At 35.7% G+C, this 19,835-nt stretch overlaps 1 protein-coding gene across 1 annotated transcript in view; it reads left to right on the forward strand.

Annotated features, from left to right (window-relative positions):
* Positions 1-640: 640 nt before the first annotated feature.
* The window catches only part of LOC117785691 (transcription factor kayak), a 72,236-nt gene continuing 53,041 nt past the window's right edge, over positions 641-19,835 (forward strand). The window contains exon 1 of the mRNA XM_034623873.1: positions 641-1,822. Within this exon, the coding sequence (XP_034479764.1) occupies positions 1,754-1,822 (69 nt within the window). The 5' untranslated portion in view covers positions 641-1,753. The remainder of the gene's footprint in view (positions 1,823-19,835) is intronic.

Below are 19,835 nucleotides of genomic sequence, written 5' to 3' on the forward strand. Positions count from 1 at the left end.
AATTTCAGTAGCAACTTAATATTGTGGGATGATCCTTAAGAAGTGTTTGAAATCGCATTTAAAAATAATAAACAAAAAACATATTTCTTTTTACATTTGTAAAATACATAGTTCAATTCAATAAAAATTATGTTTCTGTTTTTTGTTTAGCTTGTTTTAATTCTAACTTAAAATACTTTAAGTATAAACAGAGAACTTTTAATTTTGAACATTTTTTATGTTGCTTTAGTATTAAATTTTATTTTTAAAGGTTATTTAATTTAAGTTTAAAAATATATTGGGTAGCCTACTCTTGGTTCAGCTTAAATAAATATATAAATATGCATGCCTACAATATTTATATAAAGTCAATTAATACAAAATTAGACTTTTATACATTTCAATCCTATTTGCAGAGCTGCTACTATTTTCACCAGAGATAACGACCAAGCAACGGAGAGCGAGGGAGAGAGAGAGAGAGTGACTCACACAAATGCAAAAGGCAAGCAGCAAATGAACAGAGAGAGAGAGAAAGAGAGAGAGAGAGGGAAACGAACGAGCGAACGACTGATGGCAAGGCCCGAAGTGCCGGCCGGGGCGGACCGACAACGGGCCGGCGCCGAGTGCGACCGACAGTGCGAATGCGAAAGAATTTGTCAGTTGTGCGACAACTTGTGCTGTGGAAGGATGTCTTGACGCGCGTCCGTTCAGTTAAGCAGTTAAGCAGGTACATTTGAGCAGTACCGTAAGCAGTACATCAGTACGGCCGCATAAGTGAAAGAGCAGGCATTTAATATTAGTTATTGACAATAGACAATATTATTATATACATGACAATTCACACCCAAAAGCCACTCAAACAATAAAAGAGAAAACAAATCAAAATCGAGCAACAAAGTAAACAACAACAAAATCACAACACGCTGCGCTTATCACACAAAAAACAACAACAACAACAACGAATACGAATACGAATAACGAACAACGAATCAATTCTTGCGCACTCAGACCCAAAAACTGGCAATCAGTCAATCAGAGAATCTCTGGCACAGACTATACTATCATATATGTGCGTGTATGTGTGTGAAGCTATACTATCTTCATATACGAAATTCACATATATCGACTTATATATATATCGACTATTCACGATATCGATAATAAACGCACTTGAGTCAGTCGCGTCTGTCAGTCGTTGTTGGTACTTCAAGCGGTTCTGTCGCTCTTCTTTTGCCTTTACTATTTGAGGATCAGTGTAAATCGGAATGGTTCTTATCGGCCGTCGGTGCATCGAATTTGGACACGCTACTCTTCCTCCTGCTGCTGCTTCTGCTCCTGTTTCTGTTTCTTCGGGTTTTCTACTAGCTTCTGCTATTTTATGGCGTCAGTGCTAATGATGTCGCGTCAGGTATTGCAACTTGCAACTGCAACCGTCTCGATTGCGGTACACTGTGTTTGTGATTGTTACTCTAGTGATTGTGTCTAATTTGCGTCTCCGGCGTGGCAATAAAAAAAAAAAAACAGTGAGAAATACTTGTATGTGCACCGGTTACCGGTTAATCGAAATCAAAGCGTGCTTTCGTCTTATCGCAAATTACAATTTATAACACATATTTAATTGATACGCTGCATCAAACAAAAAAAATACAAAAAAAAAACGAAGCAAGACAAATTAATGCATAAAACTTAAAGGGTCTAAAACAAAAGACTCGAGTGAGCATTCAGAACTCAATCAGAAATCAATCAATCCAACGATCCAACATTTCAACGTTCCATGATGGACTTTCAAAGCGCTATGGAAACCTTTGCCGAAGCCTGGGTCGCTGCCAATGCCGGACAGCAGGTGAGTCTTTAATATCGAATTCCAAACAAGTTCATAAAGATCCTCAAGTTTATCAGTTATATGTTCAAGAACTCAACAAAAATTACCTTTAAGTCTAAACTAAATTCTAAATAAGTTCCTATCGATCCTCAACTTTATTAATTTTATCGAAGAAGATTCTTAAACTCAACATAAAATTACCCTTAAAATTAATCTTCAAGTTCAAAAAAGTTCCTATCGAAGAACATTTAAAAACTCTACAAAGATTACCTTTAAATTTAATCTCCAATTTTAAATAAGTTCCTATCGGTCCACAATTTTATCAGCTATATCGTAGATGATTCTAAAACTCAACACAAATTAGCATTACCGTCGCTCTTCTTAAATTCTTCACGGCCCAATTGCGTCTCGACTTTGTTAGCCATATCCGTAGTATCGCATAGTTATAGCTTGAACTCAGATCAGTCGTGAAGCATTTCAATGGGGTTCTATGCCGCGTTAGTCACCGTTCAACTTAAAAGCACAACAACAAACTTGACTCTCCTGTACACATCTGAATCAGTCTAAATAAACACGAGAAGAAAATGCTCAGAGTCACCGATGCTAATATACCCTTTATAAAGCAACAATTTTACCCTAAGAACTTTCAATAATATGGTTTTATATTAAAAGTTCTATTACTATACCATTAAATTGTTGATCAGTTCTTTTCATTTTTAAAGCGCGTTGCAGATCTGAATTTTCAATATCTGACCAAGATTTGCATTATTAAGGATTTTAAAATCTATGATTTTCTTGAAAATAACATTTATATCTATTATTTTCAATATCCTATTACATTTTTCATCAGTTGCTTTAATCTGTAAAGTGCGACGAAGAAATTTTAAAGATCTTATCAAGATATTCTCTGTATTATATAGGCTAAAAACTAATGTATGAATTTGAAGTTAAAGTAGAGAAAGCGAATCTATGAATTCCCAACTTCTCTTTAATTTTTATTATTATGGTTTTGCAATTAATTTTCCTAAATTTCTATCTTTTTGATAATAAATTTAAATAACATTTTATACTCATCAGAAAAGTGCATTGAAAATTAAGATGGTAAAGACCTAACAGTTTTATCTTTAGGGCCTATACAAAATAGAATTGTTAATCTTTTCTTTTTCTTTTCTTAATAATACAACAATTGGAATTACCTAGTTTTAATAAAACGGCTTAGTAACAAAATAAATTTAATTTCTACATGATATATAGGGTATATATAAATAGTGAATTATACTTTGGATAAGCGAATAACAAATAGATTACACACGGATAGAACTTGGTCGGGTTCATTGTGATAAAAACCTTATGTACTCAAAAATGTTATTTTTTAATCATTTTTTTTTTTTTTTTTGCTATTTATGCAGATTAAGAGATAATCCTTATCGGCGGCGTTTCAGTGTTTAGAGTTGGGATTGGAGCACGATAAGCAGTGTTGTTGTTGTTGTAGTTGTGGTTGTAGTTGTAGTTGTACAGTGGGTGTAAATAGATTGTTTGGCTTTTGTGTATTTGCCCATAACTGATTGTTGGCTAATTGCTGGTGAGGCGTCTTGGCCAGGCCTTGTGTTGTTGTTGTTGTTGTTGGCCTGGCCCTACCTTACTCTGGCGCACCCCTCGATTCCTAATCTCTCTATCTATCTGGTAGAGCCCAATGCCGATATCCAAGTAGGTTCGTTGGGTTCGGAACCACCGCAGCGAACCACATTGAAAAGCTTTTAGCTTCAGATAAGATAATCCCTTGTGGTGCGACGGCGACTTTGCCGCTTATTGCTAATTTGGGCATAAGGTGTTGATGACGCCGATTCTACACCCTTCCCCACTCACCCCAACCCCCGCCACGCCCACTCCCGACTTAGATATGAAACGATAGATGCGATAACACCTTGTAATTGTAACAGTAACTGTAAATGTATCTACCATTTGTATCCGTATCTGTAGAATGCTAAGCGTCATCGGTTTTTATCGGAATAGAGCTACACTGTTAAAAAGTTTAGAAAATGCTCTAAATATACATATATAAATATGCATATGTTTTTTTTTGGAAATATGAAAAATAAGATGAAGGTCTATAATTTATTTATTTTTTTTCATAGATTGTCACTGAAAAAAAAAACGCCTTCTTAAACTAAGAAAATTGTCTGAATATTTTTTTCCTTGTAACTGTGAAAATGTTTTCTCTTATTGTAAGAGTTTTGGTTTAATTTTTTAGAAGAATGGTATTTTAATTACTTTTTTTGTAATAGATTGTCACTGAAAAAAAAAAAAATGGGTTCTAAAACTAAGAAAATTGTATAATATTTTTATTTATATGTAATTCCACTTTGAGAGATAAATATAGGTTCAAGATTTTTTCTCCTATTGTAAAAATTGTTGTCAAATTTATTTAGACTAATGGTCTGAAATGAATTTTTCTAACAGTGTATGGAAGTAAGCCTTCTGACTTTTGCAGTCGACGTCGCTGTTGTCGTCGTTCCGTCAGCCTGTCATTGATATCGCAATTAATCCAAATAAGTGCGATAAAATTGATTATGAACATGCTGGCGTGATTAGTGAAACGCATATTCTGAATCTACACACACACACATACACACAGATACACCAATACACACACAGATACATTGACAGAATACATGTGTCCGGGCGTTTATTAGCACGCATAATTGATTATGTCGTGTGAGTGTAATTATTATTTATCTAGTTGAGGTTTGTCAGTTAGCTCAACTCTTCCCTCTCTCCCTCTCTCTCTCTCTCTTTATGTGTCCATATGGCAAATCTATTGGATAGATTTACAAGTGTTGCCCCCATTTGATTTCTGTCTGCATTTATGATTTCTCAAAATGGAAAAAAAATTATATATTTCATATATATTAAATAAATCAAGGCATTAACTAAATGTTAGCGATATCAACGCACGCACAACCACCGACTTATCGGCATTGTCTTCTTGCTTAAATCATGCCTCAGTCTTTTTAGTTTTCGGCCAGTCTACAAACAGAAGAATTGAATGTTGTTTTTTTTTTTTTTTTTTTTTGACAGTTTTATGTGTTTGACGCATACGCTTAGTGAATCGGTGAATGGGATTAAGATAAGACTAAGTTGGAGTCCGTATGGCACAGATAATAAAGCTTCAGGTATTTGGGTCTTTGCTCGTTTATGGGTTTTGTTTCTTATAATTTGTGAGCGTTCCAATCGATGCTTATAAATAACCAAGTGGACATAGCTTACCAAAAACTAAAACAAAGTAAGAACGCTAAATTTGAGCTGCTCGACTGCTAGATGCCCATTAATTAATTGTTGTTATTAACAAGCATACATTTCAAAATTATAATCTTATTTTCCAATATTATAAATTAATATAAATAAGATTTCTATTAATTTTATAGGTATTGAATTTTACGATTATCTTATTTATCTTCGCTATTTGTAAACAAATTAAGTTGAAATTTTTAACAAACTTTTGAAATATATCAAACATTCTGTATGCCAAATTTCAAAGCGGTAGCTACAAAATATATCGAGTTACTCGATTTTTCCCATTTTCGGAGTAATCGAGGTGCGTAAAAATTGTACAACAAATATGATCTCCTAGCACCACATAGGAATAATAGTTGTTAATTCTATTAGTTCATTTCAATGCACAGAAATGGTCAAAAACTAAAGAACCTGTATAATTTTTAACTACTGGGCTGAATAGAATAAAAAAATCCGAAACTATAACAAATCATTTTCTATTTTTCAAGCATATTACACAGCGACAACTCATATCTGAATGCGTCGTAGCTTCTTTTGATTTTGCAACTAATTATAAAGCATTTAGTTTTATTGTTGTGATAATTTCACGAGTCGACTCCAATTTCAAGCAACAACAACCACTACATCAACGGAAAATAATCAGAAAAAACCCAAAAGACAAAAAATAAAAAATAGATAATGACATGCGTTCCGCTTTTTGTAGTTATATCACCTTTTTCTTTGGGGTAAGATAGGCCTACTTTTGAATTAAATTGAATGAAATTGAATAGATTTGATTCATTACACTGAGATTAGCTGCGATTCACATTGACATCGATGACAGCAACAAATTAAAAGCAATTATTTGAACTAGTCTTTGAAAATGATTACCCATTTCTCAGATGTTTATTCCTTGCCTTTTTTCTTAAAATAACTTCCTGCTTAGAGAGCACGTCATTTCCGTATACGAATCGGGCTTATCAATAATCGAATGCGCATCGAATCATTCGTGAATGAGTGTATGAATGAATGGGTGCACTCACACACTCTTTACTGTCGAATCAAAGCTTCATTCGTTAAATTCCGGTAGTCAAATGTCCATTAAATGCTGCTCATAAATGTCCAAACTGTTTGTCATCCCGCTGCTTTGACGTTGACACGCCTCTTTTGTCGCCTGCGCCTCCGCCTCTGTCTCTGTTCACTTTATTGTTGTCTTGTCTTTCTTTTCTCCCAGTGTGTGTGTGTGTGTGTGTGTGTCAGGTCTAACACCTTTTTAAACTCTTACTGCTGCCGCATTGACTCCGTTGCTTTATGGCCAAGAAGCATTTATCAGGGCTTAGGCGTGTTCCTTTCACACACACACAATCCGACAAGAGACAGACAGAGAGAAATATAGCGAGATACACTCAACAAAATGCGTATTAATTTTCCCAATTTCATAATTCATATTTAAATGAACTACAAAACACTTTAGTTTCACTATAAACATATTCAAATTTTTACATTAATATTTATAAAGTAAATTCAAAGTGAAACCTATTGAAAATAAAAGTTAATAGGAATAAAGTTAATCCAATATAAAAAACACTTAAAACTAAAAATGCCATATTTAGTTTAGCTTTGAAAATTAATTGTTTAAAAAACTCGCAATTGCTTAATAAAATATTCAGTTAAAATATAGAAGTCAGTTATTTTTTATATTAAAATATAAATTACAGAACTGAGACCTTTATTTTTTGCTGTGTAGACAATCAGACAGACAGAGACACAGATCTCTTAGCCGCTTTTGCTTTTCTTTTGATTGTAACACATTTTTAGCATTTCATTCTACACTTTCTCCCCCTGCACCGTCTCTCCTCTGCACCTACATATATCTGACTCTGGGGGAATTGTGAGAGAGAGAGAGAGAGGGGGAGAGAGAGGGGAAATCTCGCTCTCTTGTGCCAAGTTCAGCGCCTTTTTACGGTCCGATTATAAGATGCGGAGTTTGCGTATGCGATTTAAAAATTTATTAATTATTCAAAGCCGATTGGATTATAATAATTTATAATCATTATTAACATAAGTTGCTTGCTTGGCATCTCTGCAACTCTGAGTTAAACTGAAACTGGATCTGAAATTGAAACGGAATCTCAGTCTCTGACTCTGACTCTGAAACTGGACCTGGACTTGGACTTGAAATTGACTTGAACGTAGAGCTTAAAATGGGCAGGGCCTGCATTTGTCTACCGTTTTATCATATTCTTTTTAAAGCGCAATAATAGAAAATACCCTCTAAATATACGTAGACTTAAACAAAGTTACTATTGATACATTATTAGCGCAGTCTAAGTTTTATATCGATTGTACTTTGAGTATTTTTGATTTTCTAGTTGCTTTTTTAGAGCTTTGTTTTATTTAAAAAAGTCACCGTCAGAGATTTTTAGCTCGGTACCCGAAATTATGTTAAAGAGCTATATAGATTCGAGACAATCGAAGGTCGTCAATTTGAACACCTTTTTCTCCGATACTACAAAAGTTAGAACAACCAAATTTGATGATAATACTCCTAGTTCAATTTGCTTGTGCGCCTCGCTGGCGCCACATAGCAAAAAAATAAGAAATAGAGCGCTGGAAGCAGCAGGGTCTCTTCTAGACTGATTCTACTAGCCATTTGCAATATACCCAGTTTGCTTAGCCTACAGGGTATCTATATAATATCTGTGCACACTTGCCGAAAATCAATGTGACATCGGAGGCCAACGATCGCAGGCGAGAAATGCTTTAAGTTAATTACAACTTGTCAACTTGTCTGTAAGTTTGGCAGTGCCATCGGCTCAAATGAAATGGCTTTAAATCAATTTTGTGGCATGTTTTTGGAGAGTTTCCATTCCGCTTGGGCCGCGGATCGTTTTAAAAATGCCGCCCAGTGATAATCAACAAATGTTTCTATCGCTCTCGTTGTTGTTGTTGTCGTTGTCTACCTTTGCACCTAATTCATACCCCGACCCTATTGAGTTGGGAGTACCACTTTTTTTTTTTTGGGTTTTGGGTTTTGGTGCAGCTATCGTAAAACAATTTTGTTTCGCAGCTAATGACACAATGATAAAACGATTTGTAAGACATTGCGATAAGTGCGGTTCAGGCTTTGTAGCTTAAGGCGAGCAGCTGGTAAAACTCTGATAAAAATAAAAAAAAAACGGGGAAATTACGTGTTCGGTGAAATTAATATAGTTCGAGTTGATCTAAAAATTGTACGCTTCGAATTATGAATTGTAGCTGTTTCCTTAGAATTGTGCTTATCTTTTTAATAATTGACAATCATCCTAGAGCATCGAAGAAAGCAATTTCCCAACTGAATCACCAGAAATGTCAACTGAGCTGTCAACTCTGCCATTATGTATTTTTAAACACATTTATTAAGCAGCTTAATCAGACTACTGAATATTCGGAAAACATGAAAACGAAACAAGAATAACATTTACAATATGCGCATTTTCTCCCATTTCCCTCATTTTCCTTTTTTTTTCCCCTATATTCCTCATTTATCTCGTCCCCACCGACGCATCGTCACCTATCTCGCTTAATTAGTGGATTTGGTCTTTTCATATATATAAATATATATATTTTGTAGTCTTTTTTGTCTGCTGACAGTCTTTCCCCTCGGCAGAGGCTATATTTATTTATATACTCGTATCCCATTCAAATCCACATAAATTTGACTTAATTTTGTTGGAAAATTATGACAAGTGGGCTGCATTCAGTATATATATTCCGCGTTTCCCGAAGACAAGTGAAAATATATCCCTTGTCTGAATATTTTCCAAATGTTTTCATATCGCAAATCATTTTTGGTATATTTTTCTCGATCATAGTTGGGGGATGACAAAGACATTTTTGTCTTTAGACTTACATAAGCCACAATTTTTTTATTTGTTTGTTTGAAAAGATTTATAACATTTCATTTCGTTAATTTCGAAAGGGGCTCGACTAAGTCGAAAAGTCGAAGAGTCGGCATATTACTAATACGTCCCGTTGAAAATCATAAGCCGCCAGGCAACAAACGATTTCTACAAGTCACAGCGACAATCGGCTTAAACTAATACGCCATCTCAGTTTCAGTCTCAGTCTCAGTCCAAGTCTCCAAGTCTCAGAGTCTCAACATATTTTTGTTAATAGCAGCCAATGATGGACAAAATGTCGGTAACCTCGTCTTATTTAAAGTATTAACTGCTAACTAATGTGCGACACATTATAACGAGGCAACAAAAACCGAGAACTGCTGCAACTTGTCCAACAGCTCGACTACATGATACCCAGCATTAAATTCTTTGAATAAATTTCTTGATATAATTTTAAAAAGTTTTATGTAGTTTCAATCGATCAATTATGCGTTAAATCAGAAAATGACAATCTTGAGTGTGAGAGAATCTTTTGTCCGTTCAATTAATTAGTTTAATTTTTCAATTCATCAATTCATTGATTTAATCAAACTAATGATCGCTATGCTTTTTCTTTCAAGATGTAATTCTTAAGTGAAAAATGTGTTTTTTTCTATGATATATAAACGCACTTAGATGGCGAATTTCTTAAAATGCCGTTTAATCTCACGATGAGTTGGTCATAAAATTTTCGTGGGTTGCGGATATTTCACTGATTTTAAGGTAGTGCTCGTGTTTTTACTTGGAATATAGGGTATTAAAAGTAATGTATGCTATGCATAGTATATAATCAATAAACCGACTGACCACAGACCAAGTCCAGGAGCTAAGCAACAACGCCAACGCTAAAACAGGTGAAACGGCTGATAAAGTTGAAGCAGAAGTTGAAGTTGAAACTGAAATTGAAGCTGAAGTTGAAGCTGATGAAGCGGTGATCATGCGAGCATCTACAAAAGAGATTATATTTCCTAAGCGCGACCAACAAAATGTGCGCGAGAACTGACAGACAGAGAGAGAGAGAGAAGGGAGAGAGAGAGAGAGAAGGGGAGAGGGAGAGGAGAGGAAGTGTATGTGAGAGTGGAAACGCTTAATGCGCAGTGATCGGTACGCGCTGCTCGGCGATCGCTGAGCTGCTTAACTAAATCCGGCTTAAGATCCGACACAAAATTAATGTCGTTGAAAAACATAGCAAAAGTCACACATTAACGCTGACTGCGACGGCGACGGCGACGCTCAGGAAGTCGCTAGCGATTACCCATGAGCTCCACTCTGAGACATTGAGACCGTGAGGAGGGGAGGGGAGAGGACAGATAGAGAGCGAGGAGTTTGTGTGTAGACATTTTACAGCGGATTATTTGGAATTTGCAGTGCAAAGCAGAATGGCAAAAAAGACGCCCCTCTGGTGGGAGAGCGAGACGGAAGGGTAGGGAAGGTGGTACCTACCCAACCAAGTGGTGACTGCTTCTTGGCGGTAGCAGCTTGTCAATAACTAAATTGATTCAAATTACCAACGATTTATTGGCCATTGCGCTCCCGATCTGCGATCTACAACTAATCCACTTACCCGCTCTCTCTCTCTCTCTCCTTTCTCTTCCCTCTCTTTCCATGTCAACTTATCGAGAACTAAATATGAGGTTACACATACTTTTTCCAAGTTTTTTTTAGACCCTGTACTTAGAAATTAGAAAAGCTTTATTAAGTTTCAAAAATAAAGTAATCAAGTTACTGCCAATGTCTATACCTTACATTTTCAAAAACTTCAAACTGCCATGACTTTGTCAAATCTTAACCGATTTCCTTGCGGAATATCAATTTTTTCATTATTTGTCCTCTATTTTGACTCTGCATCAAAATAAAAAATTATAATTTTTTGACCTCACTGTCCATTTTTTCCATGGTTTCGGTTACTTTACATATTCCCCATACATTCCCTTTGACACTTTTTGAAAAACTTCAAACTGCCATAACTTTGTCAAATCTTAGCCGATTTTCTTGCAGAAGATCAAATTGTTCATTATTTGTCCTCTATTTTGATTCTGCATCGAAATTTAAAAATATAATTTTTTGACCTCACTGTCCATTTTTTCCATGGTTTCGGTCACTTTACATATTCCCCATACACTCCCCTTGACACTTTTTCAAAAACTTCAAACTGCCATAACTTTGTCAAATCTTAACCGATTTCCTTGCGGAATATCAATTTTTTCATTATTTGTCATCTTTTTTGATTCTGCATCAAAATTGACACCTTCAAGAAATGAATATTTTCAGCTTAAGTACAGGGTCTCCTTCGGTCGGGCTTACTTTACTCCAGCCTTTTTGTGCTAGTCATAAAGCCGCAGCTTTTTTGGTGTGTGTTAATCACAGTCGTAAAATGAAAAACTGTCGACTGGCCGTAAGATGATAAAACATGCACAGCAAATCGTTAATAACTCAACTTTAATCTATATAATGGGCCGCCTTTTATCCAAATCTAATCAATTCCATGCGTGCCTCTTACTCCACCTCCCTTTCAAAGTTTCCCTCCACCAAACAAAAAAATGACGAACTGTATCTAAAAGTCGAGGCATGTTTATCGAAGACCTTTCAACCGGCCCGTATAGTTAGCTGGCCAAGGGAAGGGTCTGATCGACTGTTCAACTGATCGAGCGATATCTTTAATGTTCACATTATGATATATACATAGTACATTTGTATGTACATTTGTAGTCGCTTTTGGGTTAATCTAATCGATGCGATGTCGCTGAGAATTACGCGCATGTTGACCAGCCGGTTTGGGAAGATAACCGTAACGGCTACGGGTCTTCAGAAGAAGGGGGTGTAGAAAGCGGTAGGGGGGTTGGCGACAGCTTGGCCTAGGTTTTTATCAAATCCAATTTCGATAAATTACTTTTTATCTTAATGAAGTGCCTTAATATGCTGTGTAACCGACAAATAAATAAACAAGCAGCGCTTGATTGATTAAACACAATTACCGAATCACATTTTGTATAGAATAGAATAGTCTACGAAGCTTGGGATGAGGGTGCTATGGGATAATAGAGTCAAAGGTGTGCGGTCACATGCCGAAATTAAGTGCAAACAGCGGAATATATTTAGATTATTACTCAATGTCCACAAGTAAATTATATGATTCTATAATCCCTTTAAAGAGGTAACAGTCTATGTGAAAGTGTAGGTTCAACTCCCAAAGCTTCTGAGCAATCAAAAAACACTTTTGGAGTTATAAATTAAGGCCAATTGATTGCATGAATATCTAAAATTAAAAAATTTCTGAGTTTTTGAATCCTTTTAATGGGGTCTTCGTAGGTAGCGTAGGTTTAACTCCCAAAATTGATGATATTATGATAAAGTAAACATAAATTGTATATCTTAAAGGAAAAGGATTGAAATTTGACCTTGAAAATATTGGAAAAATCAATGAAATATTTTTGATTATTGCATAATAAGCAAATTTAAAGAACATCATTTGAAAAGTAAGCATTTTCCACATTCCAATCATAGAAATTCTTAAAAAATAACTTAAGCTGACAATGCATTTATCTTGGTTAATCTATTGACGTATCGAGAGTGTCCTTGCCACAACTGGACTCACCTGTTCGACCCAGTGTAAGAGGGCAGGGGAAAGAGAGGAACATGTCGGGATCGGCCAGTTGTTCCACAATTTTTAGAGGCAACAAATTGTTGTGACTTTTTCCCTCTTCTATTTTAGCTGCTGTTCTCTCTTCCTTTTTTTTTTTTGTCTTATGCCTTTTTCAATTTTTTAGCCACTGCCATTTGGCCAAGTTGTAACGTTTTTCAGTAAGCAGTTGTTGTTGTTGTTGTGTTGTTATTGCTGTTATTGTTGGCTGAATTTCCTCATGGCGTTTTTCCTCAATGTTTCCCGCTCGTTTTTTTCCTCTTGTGTGTTGTGTTGTGTGTTGCGCACAATGGGTTAACGTTAACCCACACACGCACATTGCTCTCTTGCCCGGCTGTATGTCCGTTTAGCTCGATTACGCTTCCGGTTAATATGCTCCCCCCTGCCTCTGTCCCTCTCCCTGTCTCCCTGTCTCTGAATCGGTTCCGACCCTTTTCTTTGCCTTCTTCTCTCCCCATTCAAGCCAAATGCTATTTGCTTCCTACTTTTTATTGTATCTTCTACCTATACTTGTTGTTGTTGTTGTTGTCGATCCTGCAACACGAATGACACAATTCTGTTTTGTCATCTGTCCCCTGTCTTTGCCCCTGCCCCTGCCCCTGCCCCTTGTGCTGCCTCTGCCTATTTCAAGTTGCAAGACAAAACGCTCGGAGCAATTGCGACGACGTTTCCTCTCGCTTATTGTGGCCCATTGTCATTAGCCTGAGTGTGTGTGTGTGTGTGTAATGATCGTGGCAATTAGTGTGTGTCAGTGTGTGTATGCTTGTGTATGTGTATGTATCTGTGAGCTAGAGTCGGAGCTGCAAACATAAATTACGGGATAATCCGACATAAGCGCATTTCCATGATCTACTCCGAGTGTGAGTGCTTATGTGAATATGTGAATAACTCACTGACTGACTCACTGACTGACTGACTGACTGACTGACTGAGTGAGTGTGTCAAGCACTCGTTTAACGCTGATAACTTCCTGCCACACAGCAAATCGGTATCGGAATTGGCATCGGAATCAGAATCAGAGTGGGAATCGACTAATTAGTTGTGTAATATGTCACCAGCGTGAATTGCACAACTAAATGGCACAGCACACACTCAGATTAGCTGACATTTAAACATGTACCTTCCCCCTACCTTACCCCTGCCACTTTACCCCTCTTTTAGCCACCTTGTGGATTAGTTTTAGCCAACACGCAAAGTTTTAGCTATGGAATATCGTGTGTGACCGGACGACGACACCGTTAAGCCGCCCCGAAATTGCCTCGCTTATGGGCGACAGAGAGGCCTACATGCAGTGGCTACAGTGCAACGCACAGTGGAACAAAAAACTCAATTAGCTTATACAAATTTTCACATTTTTAAGTCAAAAATACCATTTTATTGGCATGTAATTTTCCAATAATGCACATCACAGAATTTTCGTCACACAATTTTTTTTTTTCTTAAATTTATGTTTGATTTTAAGATAAATCGTAGAATTTTAATAGTTTAGTGCTCTCCAATTATTACATTAATAAACTTAAATAGTAAGTAATTTTATAACTAATACATCATAGAATTTATTCTTGTTATTTTTTTTTAATATTATGGCATTTTAATAAAAAATATTTTCTTTTCATTGTGTTTTGTTTATGTATTTTATTTTTAGAAACTTAATGATTATTAATCAAAATCGAATGAGTGAGAGGCTTTCAAATTATGGCTTTTTTTTTTAGGAATTTATAGAAAATATTTACATAAGCCAATCGGCTTTTTTTTCCACTGTACTTTGCCACCGCCAAAGGTTGCAATTTGTGCAGGAATTGATTTGTTTTGGGTTCGTGTCAAGCACGCAAGTCAGCTACAATGATAATAATGATGATGACGCTGTCCATGTTGATGATGATGATGATTTGTGCATTGAAGCGATGGTGTTTGGCCGAGTCGTCGGATCGCAACCACTTAACTTGGCCCTGAATACACCCTGTAGTTTACTCACTCCCCCCGAAAATGTCAGCCAAGCAAAGCAAAAAATGCAATTGAATTTTCTGTTTATCCAAATCTTGAAATACAATGCAAGTCTGTTGATAGTTACCCACAAATAAATCGATATAAATCGAATTAAGCTTTAGTTTGCATATATAAATACATTTTTAATTATTTTTATAAATCTTCTAGGAAAGAAATAGAATACATTCATTCAGAATCCTTAAGATAATAAATAATAACTGGGAATTCTAGTGAGTTTTCAATAATTTTATGAAAAGCAACATATTACATGTGTAAAATCTATTAATTTTTTTTTTAATCTATAATAACTTTATTGTAGTTCAATTTAATTTTACGATATTATTTTTTTTTTTTCATTTTTTTATAATGTTATTCCTTGGCTAGAGTGGGACTTTTCAACTAAATATTATATTAAATGAATATTTTTGATTTTAGAAGTTGTTCTTTTTTGCAGTGAACAGATTTTTAATAGGATAGTCCTCCACAGTCACTTGGCTCGGTTAAATCTCAGTTGTCTCGCAGATAAGATATATAAGATATATTCGAATATTGCTGGCGTCGAACTTCCTGAACTCGTAAACCGCTGGCGACACTTAAAAAAGGGAAACATCGACGCTGAGGCTTCTATATCTGCAGCTACTTAATGTATCTGTGCCTGTAATATGTATCTGTATCTGTATCTATATCTGCAGCTGCGAAAAACGACTTTATGCTTTTGTTGACAGTTTGCCACAGGGCAGGTTGCAACTTTGCGAATTTTGATTGGGTCAATTGCGCATTTTCGAGGTTTGTTCAAGTCGATCTCTTGGGGAAATTGGGGATTCAAGTGCGTGGCATTAGACATAGAATTGTGGCATATGCCACAGAGGCACAGTGGCATTAAAATGGTAATTAAATCGCAATTTCTGTTGCATGCCACAGATCGACGATTATGGCAACTGTCAACGAGGCACGCGCCATGAAATGGGCGGCGACTCCATGTTGCAAGTAGCAAGTAGCAAGTTGCAAGTTTGAGTTGGAGTTATGCGTGCGAAAATGTTGCAGTGCCAATGTGTGGCAAGTGTGGCAAGTGGCACCTTGGCTGCCACAGACGTTGCTTTAATGCATTTTCTTGGTGTGAATTAATTTTATTGCCTAATTGTGTGTCTGCGGCACATGTTGAAACTATTAAGCGCCTTTAAACACACACACACACATACACAGACACGCCCCAACTCCGTGCCCCCAACTATGTATCTTTATGGGGCTTTGAGCACCCATCAACCATAGACCATAGAGCATAGAGCAGGCCCTATTGGAGAGAGCGACAAGGGAGGAACAGTCGTTTAACGAGCAAACACACGTCAGGCCAGGCAATAGATTCTTTTTATACCCATTAAAAATTAGCAACAGGGTATATATCGTATTCCAACCCTGTAAAGTTTATATTCCCTCGATCAACTTCAACAGCCAAGTTGATATAGCCAGGTCTGTTTGAGTGCGTCAATCTCTGGAAAAATAAGAGCTAGAGAATTTTGTTGTTTGTTGAGATATCTAAACCAAACTGACAGAAGGAGCATTTGAGTTGGTCTTATACATCCTGACCAAATTTGGTTCAACTCGGTCTACTATATCACATAGCTGGCATAGGAACGATCGGTAATCAGGGTATCCCACAATCGAGTACACTCAACTGATCCGCTTGTTTTCTCTCTCATTTTAGTTGCTTTTTAATATGTTTCCCAATGAATATTCAGTTTGTTGGAATTCGTTTTTGAAACTGTAAACAATTTCGAACGCTTGTTGACCAAATGTCTTTATTTTTAAGCAGAAATTGGCAAATTGTTTTGTTTGACAAACGACACAAAAACAGACGGAAGAGATGCTGCTCAATGGCAATAATTACTCAAACTATGTTTTATGGCCATATTTCTAGACACATTCCACGGAAAGTGCTTGTAATAAGGAGTAAAATGTCTTAAAAATTAAAATGGCAAAACGAGCACGTGCTTAAAAAAGCGGCACACGTCGTTTCCTGCCACGAGTTTCACTTTCAGATGGAAACAGGAGTTTTTTTTTCTTTTTGCAGGACTTTTTTTTTGTCCTTGCGAGAAGTAGGGCAGTAGTCAGGCCTGCTGTCGTCCTTCTACTTTCCCGTTTGAGGGTGCACATCATGAGATGTCTTCTCTCTCTTCCTCTCTTCCTCTCACTCTTTCCCTCTTTCTTTCGCTGATATCTGATTATCTTAAAATCGAGAGCTCGCACCTCATTTGGGCTCAGGAGTTTGCCATTGTCTGCCGTAGTGCTTCCTGTCTGTCTCCCCTCCATTCTATCCTCCTGTTCTTCTCCTGTCATTCTCCTGTCTCCCCTCCCGTCTGCCCTTCGCCTGCCTGCTGGCTATAAAAAACTGGAACTCGGCAACTACTCCAAGGTGCAGACAACAGTGTCTCCCGTCTAATCGCCCCCGTCATTTGGTCTTATCATTAACGACTTTTCTGTTCATTTTTTTTTCGCTCTTCGCCCTTCGCTCACTTCTCTCTTGTCTGTTCTTTGCTGACCTTTATCATTTGCCTGCGATCTACCGTTGGCTCCCTTTGAACGTGCGTTCTTAAAAAGTGAAAACAAAAGGCCTACAAATGAAGTACACAGAGTACTTTGTATTAGCTACTTCAACGACTTGCGAGTACATCTGCAGCTAGACAGCTGAAGAGCGAGAAAGAAATAGAGAGAGAGAGAGAGAGTGTGAGAGAGAGAGGACGTACGGGAGAGTTACGCACACAGGAAGTGACCTATCACAATGGCAAATATTTTAATTGGCTTAGACTTGGCTCTAACTAATGCAAAGTTGTTAAAAATCAAGGCTGAAAAAAGTATATAAATACATGGAAAATCAGATGTATAACTATACTTATTTAATATTGAAAGCGACATCAAAGAAACAGAAATTTTAAGCTTAAGCATTTATTTTTCATTCTTATTTTTGATGTAAGTTTCTTAGTTTTATTATACGATTTTGAAAAATATCTTTTTTTTTATAAAATAAGTTTAATGTTTATTTTTTAATTTAATTTTTTTTTTTAAGTAAATAACATTTGATTCATTATTTTTGTAATAAATTATGATAATTTTAATATATTCTGTAGGTGCATTTAATTTGTATTTAAAAATAATTATTTAAAATAGTTCTTATTTATCAAATATCAATTATAAAAGAATTTTTATTTATGTAATATCCATTTAAAATAAAAGTTACTCTATGATTTTTAAAGAATAGAATATTTTAAAAAAATAAGAATATTTTTAATTATTTGATAAACAACGAAAAATATTTATTAAGTCAACACTTATATTAAAAGAGAAATTATAAACTATTTTAATCGCTTTTTTTATTCATTTAAAAAATATAGGAGTAATTTTTAAGCATTCGATAAATGTGGAAAAATATTTTTTATTTCAAAATTTATATTAGAGGAGAAATTATAAGCTGCTTTTGGCCATGAGTATGTGCAGCAGTCTAGGCTCAGTCTGGTCTGTGTTGGCCTGATCTAATCAATGGCCTCTAATGCTAACGGTAAAAGCCTGGTCAAAACGCTTTATTAGCAGTTGCTCTGCTCTGTTTTGAGCTTATCAGCATCAGGCACTTAAACTTGGTAACAAAATGAGAGAAATGGCAAAAAAGAGAAATGAAATGAAATCGCCTTTGATGTCACATATGTGCTGTCTGTGTCCTATGTCCTGTGTCCTGTGTCCTGTGTCCTTTGTGGCTGCCTTCACATCCTGTTCGTTGTTTAGAAACCGTCTGCAACTTGTTTCATTTCATTTTATTTGCTTTTTTTTATTTGTGTTTTTTCTGTGTTTTGTTTTTGGCAAAAGCCGCACACAAATTAAGTTAACTTCCTGTCTGTCTATCGCTAATAGCAAATTAATAAGAGCTTCCGGTCAATTTCTGGCCCAAGTGGCTTGCGGCTTTCATCTCCTTCCTCTCACTGTCTCCTTATAAATATGGTACCTCATACAAATTTTGAATATTTTTGTAGGAATTACAGAATAGCTGAAAAAAACTATCAATTAAATTTTAGAAAACAAAGATAAAGAAAATGAATCATAAATTACCTAAAAACTTGTTTAAATTTCAAAAATTAGGAATAAACAAACTGAAAGACATCAAATTAGAAAAAGCCAAATTTAGAAAAAATAAAACAGGAAAACCCAATGGGGAGGACAGAAATTTGGAAAACTGAAAAAATTATCGCGATTTTCAATACAAATTTTTTGATATAGACTTTTCATAATTTAGGTCTTCCTAATTTTAAAATTTTGTATTTATTAGTAACAATATTTCTAATTTTGGTCCTCTTTTGTGTAATTTTCCAATATATTTATTTTTTTTAATTTTTATTTTTTTTGTTTATTTTTAATTTTGGTTTTTTAATTTTTATCTTTCCAATATGTGTTCCTGACTTTTACTTTCTAATAACAGAATTTTTAATTTTGGTTTCCTAATTGTTATTTTAAAATTTTTGCATATACTGGGTAATATTTTAGGACATTCGTATAGAGAAGAGTATACTATATATATATATATATCGTTCCTTCTTAATTGGGTGGTCCTTAGGTTCCTAGTTGACAGCTGTATTGCCTGTTGGCGCTTGTCCTTGACACACAACGATATATCGATAAATATTGTCCTGTTCCACTTGAATGCGAGCTCAGCTGTCTCGGCAGGAAAAGCAACTCACAATTGCAGTTGCAGTTGTTATCTAAGTAGGGCTCTCGGCTATCAGTTGCAGTTGCAGTTGCAGTTACCTGTGCCACCTGAGTGTCGCGTGTTGCTGTGGGATCGACGGATCGACGGATCGAGGGAAGTAGGGAATTAGGGGAGCCCTACAGCGTCTCAGGCTGCTTCCTGTTTTCTCATTGTTTGCAGTCGGGGGAAGACAATCGAGTTCTGAGTTCCGAGCTCCGAGTTCCTGCACCCGCACACAGCTGTTCAACTGTTCCAATTGCCATTACAAGTAATATATCTAATTTATTTTTAAAATTTATTCAGCGGGTTAAAAATAAAAATTTGAATTTCAATCAACAATTAAAATTAGTATTTTAAAATCAACAATATAAATGCAAGCCGATTATTAAACTTTAAATATATTTTATTAATTTATTTTTGTATATATTATATTTTATTTATTAAATTAAAATCTAATTGCTTACCTTTTAGTTTGTAAATTAAAACAGA

This window comes from Drosophila innubila, assembly GCF_004354385.1.
Source record: "Drosophila innubila isolate TH190305 chromosome 2R unlocalized genomic scaffold, UK_Dinn_1.0 1_C_2R, whole genome shotgun sequence".
NCBI lineage: Eukaryota > Metazoa > Arthropoda > Insecta > Diptera > Drosophilidae > Drosophila > Drosophila innubila.